Genomic DNA, 13,255 nt, shown 5'->3' with positions numbered 1-13,255 from the left:
GTTTATAGTACAAGACAATTTGTATTTTTTAATTTTTGTTAAAGTAGTGACATTCTCATACAGTACGCAGTTCCACAGAACAAAGTACTCAATTTGACATCAATACAGGTGAATGAAAAATCAAAGTAATTTTTATGTTTAAAATGCATAGCTTTTAACATTCCGGTGTATGCACACACCTGTTGCACAACTTGAGTGAAAAAGTTTGGAAAAAAAATACGCTTTTGTTTAATAGCTTAAATGAGTGATCAGCACTTTGATAGAATATTGAAATAGCAAACTCCTCCCATTATTGCTTGCTAGAAAGTATGGAAAACAGAATTGGAGACTGCAAACCAAACTGAGACTAGTATTTTTATCATTCTGCAGATGATAAGAAATGCTTTTGATTTACAAGTTAATATTTTCTCAATTATTTTCACAATATTCACAGTATGCTTAGTACACATCCTTCCTGAAATCATGCTGCACTACAGAATTTTAACAAAAAAATCTTTTTAATTCTCTTCAATACTATATTCTTCCAGTTTCCCATGAAGCAACAGACATTAAACTCAGATCTTCAGTGGACCCATCCAGCCATCATTACTATATCATAATCATATAATTGACCCTATATATGACAAAACAAATTAAACTATCATCAAAATATTTTTTTTCGTAATGTTCTACTGATGAGACCATATTGCCTCCCTACGGTTTAAGTTTTCATGGTACCAAGCCAGTTTGTTTTCTATTATAAGAAAAAATTAGGGTTTTATTTGTTATTTTAAGGCAATATATTCCAGACCTGGACATCTCTGTTCGAAAGTACAGAACTGCAAGCTTTTCCATGACTACTTCAAATGTGTTGCCAAAAAATAAGTACACTATTGAACTGACTTCATCAAAACAGCTATTACCTTATTGGTGAGCAATTGTATTTCTTTACCATTAAAGGAAACTACATTTTCTCTAAGCTGCAAACGAGAGTTCTGTGGTGTGACATGCTGCAGATGCTATTGTAGGAATATAGGAATATCATGTAGGAGGTAGGACAGGAGAAAAACAAAACAAATAAAAAAAAAAACAACCAACCAACCAAATCCTCTTCCTAGTAGTTTTTCTCAGAAGCTCTTGTTTTTTTTTTTTTTTTAAACAGTTATGTGCAGTGTTTCAGGCCATTACAATATGCCAAGAGATGCTCAGACTACTTAATTCATGCTCATCCTATAGTCAAGGGACAAAGGCACCTACTTGTTTTGAGCGGACTTCTTGAAAAACCTCATCTTCATGCATTGACTTTGTGGGACTACCACCCCCTAATGCAGCCACCTACATCAGATACCTGAAGTCAGACAGGGAGAATAGCCCTCTTTTCAATTTTCTGGTACATTTTTATATCATGAGGGAAATCTTCATTGCTGTTAACAACAAATCCAAAACATAACATGGTCTAGTTTTCCAGATGGGTCTAATTGAAGATAAAAAAAATAAAAATAAAGCACCAATGTGCTTTACAAGCAAGTTGTAGGTTAATTTACTCCATAATTTGGAAGCAGGCAATCTGGACCCATCACATACCAGTTCCAGACCACTTAAAACCCACCTCAATTTTGACGGCTGTCTCTATTTCCATCCCCCATCAAAGCCCCTGAATACTCCCATGAGAGGTCTCACTAATTGCCGGCAGCATGAAGGAGGAGAATGAGACAGACTAGGCCACAGGTGTAAGGTGCTGAGCAGTGGCTTAAAACATATCTGAGAGGAGCTCAAATATTACATTGATGTGGCTTAATTAAATTCAAAATTAAGAGTTTGGACAAAAAATAAATTAAAACAAGGTTTAAAACTGGGTAAGTGGGAATGCCTTAAGTAAGAGGGTCTGATTGTCATGCATAATAAGGAATTAAGGGCACTTTATTATGACTAAGAACAAGGCTGAGGAGCCCAATGGGGTTAAGTTATTTAACAATTATTTAATGTTTATCTATTTAAAATAGTTTAAGATCTACCTACGTCCTGGTGCTTAATGTGTCCTACTGGTTAGCTCTAATATCTAACATCTAATCTGAAGGCATGTTGACAGTTAAATCATAACTGGAGAACAGATTTCATAAAACCAAAGGATTCTCTTGGAGAAGGTGCAAAAAAATATTCTTTATTTGAAATCCTTCATAGCTTTTGTGTCAAAGTAAAAATCTAGCTAAATTTTTACAAATTTCTGTAAAGCATTACTTAAGAACATGAAAAAATTTAATAATTATTAATAATTAATTAGTTAATAACTTTTATACAGCTACAGTAAAAATGTAAAAATGTTTAAAGTTACTAAAAGCACACTGCTTCAGAAAAGGAGTTAATGATCACTTAGCAGCACAACACGCATTTAGAAACTCTTTAAAAGAATCAGTCCTTTTCTAGTCCCACAGTTTTCTTATTTATAAAAGCACTGTCCCTGAGCATTAAACTTCATACAATTTTCTGATACAACAGTATCATTTTTTATATCCCAAAGATTTCTTTTTGTCATCCTATGTTGTCCCCTTTTTTATAAATAAAATAATCATCCAACTAATAAAATTGCCTTTTCATTTTGAATGTGAAATTTCTAAGTGCATAATGGGAACCTATAGAATTGCTGTATGTGACAGGATGTGGTTAGAAACTTTATATACAAAGCTGTATCATTATATACAATGATAAGTTAAAAAAAAATCCAAAGAGCACAAAAGATGTTAAGTGGTTAGAAAAAATAATAAAAAGACAAAGATATTTTTAAATCAGATAAATGGGAGAATATGAAAAAATGTAAATGTAATATCAAATAGAAAGCAATTCATATTTATTCATATTTATAATATATATAATTCATAATTATTAAATTCAATTTTTATTAAACAAAATAATAGTTTACAAGGCATATAATTAAACATCCTGATAGAAAATGCCAGAGTGCCTGCTCAGGTAACAAACACCTTCATGGCTTTCAAGAACGTTTAGAATTGATGACATACAATGACTTTGAGGAAAGACTTAAATCTTCTGTTTCAGAACCTAGACTCATCCTCACCATTGCAGCAAGATGAGAATTTGCAGACAGACAGGCTATCCCTACTAAAAATCGTACACCTTCCTCCTGAAGCATCTACTACTGGCCACAGTCAGTGATAATGGACCAGATGGAAGTTGGATCTAATTCTCTTAGAAATCTCTGTTCCCTACAGTAAAAATGTTTTTTTTTCTTTTTTTTTCTAATACTACAAATACTACATGCTATTTAATTGTTGCACAGTTTCCCCACAAAAATGGATTCAAGTGGAAAGAATGCTTATTAAATTGTCATGTAAATAAGGAACAAGGTTAAGATAATTTTGTAACATTTTGTAGATTTTTCAAGTTTCTTTTGAAGTTGCATGTACAAGGATTTCTAATGCAGTAGTATAAGAGCTATAACTTAAAATATATCATGCCTGCATAGGTGTTACCTGAATTAACTTTAAGATACTTCTTTCAGTGTTCTCCTAATGACAACCAAGACATGTTGACATTCTAACATTTTAACTACAAAAATTCAGCTAACTTGTGAAATTTGTTTTCTCAGCAGCAACATCATGAAGAGCAGGAAGCTGAACAGATGGTTAATTAAAGAGAATAGAATTTTCACATGTAACCGAAGTGTTTTAAAACATACCAGTCTAAAAGGTGACCTACAAAAAGCTTTTATAAACTGGAAGTATTTAATTGTGTTGAAAGACCCACATAAAGGAACACTTCAGTGCCTGCTACATCATGTATGTCCTTTTTGGCTGTGATATTTAAGCATATTAAATATATTGAGCTCTTCCTATAAAGAATAAATCACTCTGACTTGTTCTGGCTTACTCTGTATGAAGTGTTCAGGTAACAGTTCACCATCTTGTGGATACATGCAAAATACTTCTGTGGACGCTTGAGGAAAGCAGTGATTTTGCTAGGTCACAGCACACCTAGAAAGACAGTATTATTTGGCTACTTGGGAAGCAAAGAGTTACAAACTGGATGGAGACGACAGCTACAGAGAGCTCCCACTAATGTCTGGAACAGCCATATGATCTAGGATGTTTCCTTCATCTGAAACTGAAGCATATGTCTGTGAAACAAAAATCTTACTCTCCTCGCAAGCAGAATCAAAACCTTTACCTTTTCCTTGATTCTGTTTCTCCAGTATTAAGCCAAGGATGACACTCTTGCAAGAGTTAATACTTTAGAGCAGATCTGTGACCATATATTGGGAATAATGGGGGAGAGAACAGGCATTTACTGAAAATCCTGGATAACAGCTACAGAAGGAACTTGAGTAAGAACAGTTCTTTAATTCCTTAAGAAACAGATAGAGGGGTGTAAAATGTATGCCCAGAACTAAAGAAAACCATCCTACACACAGCAGCAGCACCAAGCAGTTCACTGAATGCCTTTGAACTCTGATATGATCAAGAAGTCGTTTTTACCAGTATGCCCTTTTGAGGAAGTGTAACTCAGGAAATTTCCTGAGGAAATGTAACCAGTTAATAAAGTACTAGTGCAAGAATTCCTGTGCACCTTATAAAATGTGTCAAGGCTCCTTTGTGTAACTACAACTGAAGCTATTTCCAGTAAGTGAATCATTTGTGATTTATCACGTGATTTCTATCAGAAAACAAACAAACAAAACAAAAAGAAGAAGAAGAAAAAAAAACAGGCAACATAACACAGAGTTTGTTCCTGGGACAGTTAGGGTTCTCTCTTACTAGTTTAGGATTTGGGACCAAGAAAAGAGGTTTGTGTCTTTCGCTCTTACTGACAAGGCTCCTACTTTTCAAATCATTCACTTATATCTGGCCCGGTGCCGAAGCTGTCTCTTTAACCAGGCTCTGGACAAGCTGAGAAGTAAAGCTGCTTGCTTGTGGCACAGATCCAGCACTGTAGGAACAATAAATTGGGAAGAAAGCAGAATTGCTGGATTCAAGCCAAATTACTCACTAGTTCTGTAGACGTGTTAAATTTAATTTGCATGTTGTTAGGATATTATCATCTTTAATGGCTAAAAGCTTTCTGAGAAGTCCATACAGTGCCAGATAGACTTTGGGTAATATCAGTCTATCTTCAGCCTACCGAGTGATAATTTTTACAAAAATTGGTGCAGGCAGCAGTTCTTCCTTAAGTTGCCAGCACCCTTCTTCCACGCCAAATTTCCATGTATCTGCCACTGTAATGATGTTTTAAACACTGAAAATAACTACAATTGTCAATCAGAGCTCACTGAGTACTCTCATACATTCCGCAAATCTTTCTTTAAGCTGCTACTATGTGCCTTGATCTGACTTCAGAAGTTTCTTTGTTATCATCTGCCTGCAGGAAACGTTCTGTGGAAGTTGTGTGAATTGGGTCAGACAGGTAAAAGCTGGCACCTGAATAATTTATGTCAGCAGCATATTTTCAGTAAGCAACTTGGCCATCAGCTGCAGAGCAGCATCTTAACAAAGATCTAGATAATATGGAAGCAGTCTGAAGAAATAATTCTGATTATTCGTCAGTACCACACAAAATGCACACGTTAACACCGATGCTGGTAGTTAATCCATACTAATACCAGTTTTTTATCATAGGGATTGCATTTTTCTTCTTTTCCCCATTTCTGTGCAATTATTTCCAGTAACTGTTTGTTTGTTTGTTTTATTGTCAACAGCATAAATTGCTAGGCTGGCATTTGAATTAAAAGGTGGACAAAGACGAAAAGAAAAATGAGACTGCCAGTTGTCAGAGCAGCCACTGATCAGTCACAGCGGAGCATACTGCTCCTTCATGAGGGCCTCACCAATTCAGCTTCATGAAAGTATAACTTGATTACCTTTCTCTGATTGTCAAACATGATTTTTTATGTGCAAACAATATCTGAAGATGTAATGATTACTAGGCATACAAAAATGAAGCTATATACTGTTGAGTCAGAGCTTACTCACATCAGAACAGTTTACAATATATGTGAATACGATGCTGTTGATGAAGGAGACTGTAAACATAACCATAAACTAACATTAAAAACTGTAAGACCTTGTCTAGAATGCATTATTATTATTATTATTATTATTTCTAAAGTAGGGAAGACAAAATGTCAAGCGTTAGCCACTATTTGGCGATGCCTTATAGGATATACTATATCCCAGTGTAAATAAGGAGCTCATAATTTCTTCTAAAGCGTATATAAATGACATTTCTCTTTGATACGTTGTTCAAAGTGAAAACCTTGATTCTAAAATTAGAAATTCTAATAGGGAAAAAAAATACTTGCAAGGGGGTAAGACTGAAGAAAAGACAGTAGTGCTCTATCTTTGGAATTAATACGATCTCGTGATGATAATAGGACACTGATTATATTTATCATTTTGGAAGAGCTACTGTGCATTCCTACTGTTACAACAACAGCACCACTTCCTTTGAACAATACTTTTCAAAGTGTTTTACAAAGGATGTTAGGATCATTCTCTTGACTTTACTGACAAGAAAATCAAGAAACAGACCACTGAAAAAATAACTAGCTGAACGTCACCTGACAGACAAGTGACTGAGTGGAAACACAAATTTCTAAGTTCCAGTACCATATTCTACTGACAAGACCGCAGTGATGCTTTCAAATGCCTGAGCCACCTTCTAACCAGGTGAGTGATCACAGAATTTACAAAGGCACTGACTGTGCTTTTCTGACAAGCCTGGCTGAGTACCTACTAAATATTACAGCAAGAAGCCATTCATAACTATTAAAAGGCTCTCCTTTAGCAAAGCCATCCAGTTGTTAGTGGCTGGCAGGAGTTCAAAATTCCAGTTTAAAACCATCTGTCTCTTTTAATTGACTTTACTGTCTTGGTCTTTCCCAGCTGTGATACTTAAGACAGGAATAAGAAGCATAGGCAGCAATTCTTCTATTATGTCTGGTCTAGCACTTCTCCAACACTTTCACACCACAAGGAAAACTTGTAAAAGTTCAGTACTCCCCCGTGTCTGTTGCCTCCTTAGCTTTCTGATGACTCTACATCTTTAAAAGAAAGAGTTTTGAGAGAGGACAACTCAAGTAAAATTTTCTGTTGAGAACAAACATCCACAAGCTCTACCAGACAGGGCATTAACCACAAAAACCTTTGGCTTTCTCAGAATCACAACAGCTAGTTAGTTATTGAACCTAAACATCTGTGTTAGGTAGGGACTGAGGAAGAGAATATATTTTTGCCCTCTCACCACCTCTACTTGCCTCCTCCAATAAAGACTGCTGGCTGACTGTCACAGAAGACAGCTGTTCTGTGGCTAATTTAACTCAAAGTTACACCTGCTAAAGACATTTTCAACCAGACCACAGCTGCCAGATTCAGGCCTCCTCATACAACTCAGGCAGCAGAAAGAATTACAATCAGCACAGAGAATCTGTCCCCAAATAAACAACACAATATATTATAATACGTCATCCAAAATTTAATACATAAAGGTATCATTGTCTGCCTGTATGGAGTATCTCTGCCAAAGAACAATCTTCCATTTCAGATTTAGAGTAGATGGAGATTTATTTATTTTTTTTATTTTTTGGTAATTGTTCAGTGGCATTTTTCTCATAAGGTTGCAATAACACTGAAGAGCATTACTCAGAACAAGGTTTTTTTTGTTTGGTTGGTTGTTTTTTGTTTTTTGTTTTTTTTTGCCTTTGGAGTGACTCTATCTTTGAATCCGACACACAATTTAAATTTTTAATTAGAAATTACATTTTGGAACCATACATTGATCAAATCAGACAGCACTGCTGTGCATACATGATACCCACACACAAACACACACTATTTATAGTCTCAGTATATATTTTATAGCTTATCTTATATAACTATATACACAAGGGCTATGAACAAGTGCAGATATCAAATAACCTTTTTTTTTTCCTTTTTTTTTTTTAAGAAAAGGAAAGCCATCTACACACAAATTAAAAAATCCTCCTTTATTTTGTTTGAGCACTGGTTTCCTGATTCTTGTTTTTTTTCCCAGCCCATTGAATGTTCAATTGCCATTGTACAACACACTCAAAATACAGGAAGGATATGATCAGTGGGCTCGATTTCAAAGATGCGGAACTACCACTGAAGAACTACCACTGAACTAGATCTGACTGAGCTTAAATGGCCCCAAGGTACTTCATTGCCTTGAGATAGATTAACAGATTCAGCCATTTAAGCAGAAAGATATAACTCTGCATGTATGAAACCATCTCACAAGTCCTCGCTTGTTTCAAAAGCATACACAATATTTCTACAGCTGTTTAAAATGCCAGAAACCCATTCAACTATTTTTGTTTTAAAATCACTTTTGCAGTCATTCATTACTAACCTGGCTGTTAAAGTTGGAGAAGTGACAACAGAGGTAAAAATTTCAACCATAGCCATTTTACAAAGATCAGCTGCAGATCCTATGAAAGAAAGTGACCTGGTTTTAATTTATAGCAAGCAAAATGAAAAAGTTGTGCTTAGAACCATGGCACAGGAATGAAACACATCTGAAGGTTATGAATTAAAAGAATTTGCAAAACTAGCAGATTCACTTGATGTTGTATGTAAAACAGATCACAAGATTAATAAAAAACTAATAGTTGCATGTTAATTAAAACAGAAAATAATAATATTACGATATATGCTAGTTAAAGGTGAATTTGACACTCACGGCCATGAGTTGAGAACTTCTTTCTAAAAAAAAAAGTCTGAAATCATCTAACTCTAAATTGGAATTAAAATTTACCTATAAATCAATTAAAATTTAATGTCATAAAAGATTAGAACATTGTTTCATGGACACATTTTCATTTGGTAACTTAATTTATGCTTTTTCATATCTCCATGGGTTTGTAATGTATATTCGTTACATTACAGTGTTAAGAGCAGTGGTGCATTAACAGTGTCATGTTATATAACGGATTCTGCATTTCTAGGGATCAAGAAACAGAATGATTCCCCAGGCCTGCAGTTTCGTGAAAGGTTCTGTTTTGAACCATGCAACAGGGTTTTAATGCATTTTTATATAAAGAATTATCAGATGAAATACAGAAGCAGTCCTTTAACTAAGGACTGGAAACCGTAATTCTCCTTTCTCCATCAGATATCCTAAATGTACCAAACCATATGCTTGTTCCTTTTTGAACCCCTGAACTCAGTCAATCTTGAATTCTTCCTTCCAAATTGTCCAACTTCCAGAGATAAAGACTAGCAACGTTAGGCAAATGGCAAGGGTACTCTCCTGGGAGCTAAGAGAGTATCTAAGAGATTGAGGAGATCATTATCTCTCAATGACCCAAGAGGGGAAAGACTTCACCTCTTCTTTATTCATGGCTTTCTGTGACAAACTGCCTCCTCTGAGTCCCACACTGAGACTCCACCTTGATGACTTTGCCACAGTTGTGTAATAGTTTAACTGCTATAGAACATCTTAGGAAAAGTATTTTCATTAAATTTTTCTGACCAGTTCTGTAGTCCTTTTTGAAAATATTCCTTGATGTTAAAACAATGAAATAAAATAATAGACTAGACACTTGTGGATATAGTTCCATCATTTCAGTGTATTTGGAACTTGCCAAACAGCAAGATCCCAGAGTAGGATTCTCCCAAATAAATGTAACAGTTTCCATGATAAATATCTTAATAAAATACATGTTTTTCTCTATTCAGCCAGCTAGATCTGAAACATAACTGATGAATAATATGCTGTACATTGGTAAAAATTATTGTACTGGAATCTTCAATAAGAGAAAAAACACTAAGAATGAACTGTGGCAAATATCGTTGCAGTAAGTTGAAGCTGTAACTCTGTACATTCCTCTCAATATTGCGATGCATCAAACGTCTTCTGCTATCAGTTTCTGCTACCATATGCAAAATGCAAACTACTTACATTAATTAGATTATTATATATAAATATAAAACACATTATATGCAGTTTACTACGCTAACAATGTAACAAAATGTTTTAGCATAATTTTGGAAGTTTTTACAGTCTTTAAATACTATCTCACAGCTGAAACGCTGCAATTAAAAATTATTCTAGTCTAGAAGGAAATTTTTAATACCATTTAGGAATATAGAATATGTTAAAGTTTTTCATACTTGTTTCACCCTACCTTCCAATACTACATGTTTTGAATAATAGACACGCTATTTTTCATCAGATTTGTCTTCCAGTATGATTTGAACTGACAATGAAATATGTTAATCTTATTATTGTATGTTTTGATACATACAACTGAGAATTTTGTAGACAGTCCTGTGGTGGCTTTGCCTCAGCTCCACGCTCTTTGGACAGATGGACACAAGAAAGTGCTGCTCAGAGGGCCGTGTAGCTTTATTAATGCTACACTGTACACTCAGCAGGACTCGCTCTATTAGCTCAAGCACTGTGCCTTCAGCTGGAGAGGGCTGCTGGCCAGCTGGATGGAAACCCAGGTAAACTGAACACAAGACTCCAGAGAAGGTTGTGCAGGCATCCCCATATTTACAAACATGCAAGCTTTCCTGCAGATTTTATAAGGATATTTTAAAATCCTGCATTTGAGAGCCTAATACAGCAAGGCAGCTGTCACTTGAGCACAATTGTTACTCACGCAACAGGGTATTAGAATTCTAGATCTGTGCATGTTCTTGCAGGGGTAGTACTTAAATTCAGTTACTAATTACAAGGAGTGTCAAACATGACATAATTACTTAAGTCATTTTTAAAATGAAACATTAACGTGAATAATATTTGGGGAGGAAAAAAGAAAAATCAAATGATCCTTTCAAAAGGAAAATTCAAATCATTCTATAAAAAGCACACCATCACCATATTTAGAAAGCAGTTTTTACTTGCCTGTAAGTAGTACATGTCCAATATAACTTAATGAAAACCCTGTCTGCATCTTCCAGTTAAAGAAATAATACTTCCAAAGGGTAGTTTGGTAGGAGGGATTTCAGCTCTGGACTGCCAGCTCAGTTTCATTTTTTTTTTTCTTTAGGTGGCTAAATTCTTTACAATACTGGGCCCCACACAACTTAAACTGAGGATGTTAATACATCATTAACTAATAGTTGAGCATTTTTATGCTACTTTTTACATTTTCCAACATGGCAAATTTCCCATGTTGTTCTGTGAAAAAATGCCTTTATTCTCACCCTTCATAGAATTATTTTCATATGATCCTTACAAAGAATGATTTGGATTTCAGTACAAATAATAATATATGTTCTTGTAATACTGTATATTTCTTAAACTAAAGCTATCTGACAAAATAAAAGCTAGAAATTGCAAGCAGCAAAATCACATAAGCCCTTTTGGTGTAACAAACTATCAAAGAAACCAGAAAGGAAAATGTTTTAAGACAACAATATATCTGAAGCCCGGAAATATATATTATCTCCATACATAATTTGTATCTATTTCTATATTTAACTATCACAGAGAACTAGACTGTATTAGAACATTGTGTTTTGTGATACTGCTTACTTTTTATTTCCAAGGAAGCTAGAATACTTGTTTTAAACTTCTCTTTTATAATAAAACTCAGGCATCAGTAGTAGCCTACTAAATAATTCATTCTTTTGAGATTATCAAAGTTGTTGTCTGCTAGAGTTAAGTGTAGATAGGCAAGTAAATAGGTAGGTACGTAGGTGTTTTCTTTTTTTTTACCTTGAACAACAAAATTGACAGCCTGCCTCTCTGCTTGAGTGCGTAGCTTATAATCCTGCGCATTGATATTAACCAGTGGTCTTTTACGCCCCATAATGGAAATCACATAACCTGGTAGGATTTAGGTAGAAATCTGTATTAGAGCAATTAAACTTCAAATATTCTTTTTGAAAATAATATGGATTTTTGCAATTATGCACTGTTTGAGACAATTCAATATTTTTCCTTCTGAAAATAGTCAGAGCTTATTGTATTGTTGGTCTCAGAATTATTTTACTCAGAGAATTGGTACATGTTATACAAGAAAAACTTGTGTTCATTAAAGCTGTATTTCATTAGGAATGTCTGCTGATACACTGATAGAAGAGCAAACTCTCTCTGTGGGAGATGAAACTATGAATATCTAGCAGAATTAGCTATCTATTAGCAGCCATAATTAGAGCTTTCCATGAAATGAATAGATTACATGAGAATAGAAAAAAATAAAAAAATAAAATCAACTTGTGCAGCAATTAAATCGTTAATGAATCTTTCCCAAAATTATCAAATAGTTTTTGGGGAAAAAAAGTTAATACTTTTTTTTTTTTCCTAAATACAATAGTTTCATGTCACTTCCAAGGCCAAACTTCTTTAACTCTCATTTGTTTTTGTTTTTAATCATTAAAAGAAACACATGAAAACACAGGTAAATATTTATTTTAGGCCTGATGATGATGTATTTTGCCAAAATAGCTGCTAGCACTTGAGAGGAGCTGAGAGAGGAAGAGAGATCCAATGATCCTCTTGTCCACATAACACATGTAAAGCCTTATCTTAGCTTTTATTCCTCCCCCCCAAAAAAAAATTTAATGAAAAAAAGAAGTACAACAAGTGAAAAATTAAGTAAGAAAAGTGAAGTCACCCATGTTAAAAATACATCTTCATACAATCTTTTCTTATACTTCTGAGAACCTTTACTTGATGAGTCATCATTAGATACCATGGAAGTTCAGACTGACGTAGAGTTTCATCTTGTCTGACGTATCTCAGACATGCAAGCAGAGTAAGAAAACCTCTCCAAACACAAAGCTCTGACTTTACTGTGGACAGCACACACTCAGTACTAAGTACAGGGAATGAAGATTCGGGTCACAAGTGGTGTTCCCCAGGGGTTGGTGTTGGGGCGCATCCTTTTTAATATCTTTATTGATGATTTGGACGAGGGAATTGAGTGCACCCTCAGTAAGTTTGCAGATGACATCATGCTGGGGGAAAGTGTCAATCTGCTGGAGGGTAGGAAGGCCCTGCAGAGGGACCTGGACAGGATGGGTCGATGGGCAGAGGCCAATGGGATGAGGTTCAATGTGGCTAAGTGCTGAGTCCTGCACTAGATGATCCTGGAGGTGTTTTCCAACCTTACTGATTCTGATTCTAAGATGGTTCTGCTGAATTCCTGTATTTCCAGAAGTGCTGACACTAAAAGTACAATTTTTGGAACAAGAAACTGAACTATCTGGAGGTTGGGATATTCTTTGGCAAATCACTCTTCTCAATTTAACTAAGATTTTCCTTGAAGAACAGTAAGAAGATGGAATTCTTA

At 34.9% G+C, this 13,255-nt stretch overlaps 1 protein-coding gene across 2 annotated transcripts in view; it reads right to left on the bottom strand.

Annotated features, from left to right (window-relative positions):
- Window positions 1-13,255, bottom strand: part of POLN (DNA polymerase nu) — a 110,606-nt gene that overhangs the window by 15,289 nt on the left and 82,062 nt on the right. For both annotated transcript variants that reach the window (XM_040556361.1, XM_040556360.1), the window contains exons 21-22: window positions 11,677-11,787; window positions 8,359-8,437 (exon numbers count right to left, since the gene is read on the bottom strand). In XM_040556361.1, coding sequence (XP_040412295.1) covers window positions 8,359-8,437; window positions 11,677-11,787 — 190 coding nt within the window. The remainder of the gene's footprint in view (window positions 1-8,358; window positions 8,438-11,676; window positions 11,788-13,255) is intronic.

This window comes from Cygnus olor, chromosome 4, assembly GCF_009769625.2.
Source record: "Cygnus olor isolate bCygOlo1 chromosome 4, bCygOlo1.pri.v2, whole genome shotgun sequence".
Lineage (NCBI taxonomy): Eukaryota > Metazoa > Chordata > Aves > Anseriformes > Anatidae > Cygnus > Cygnus olor.
The sequence above is the reverse complement of the archived record's forward strand: the minus strand, read 5'-3'. Positions and strand labels throughout refer to the sequence as shown.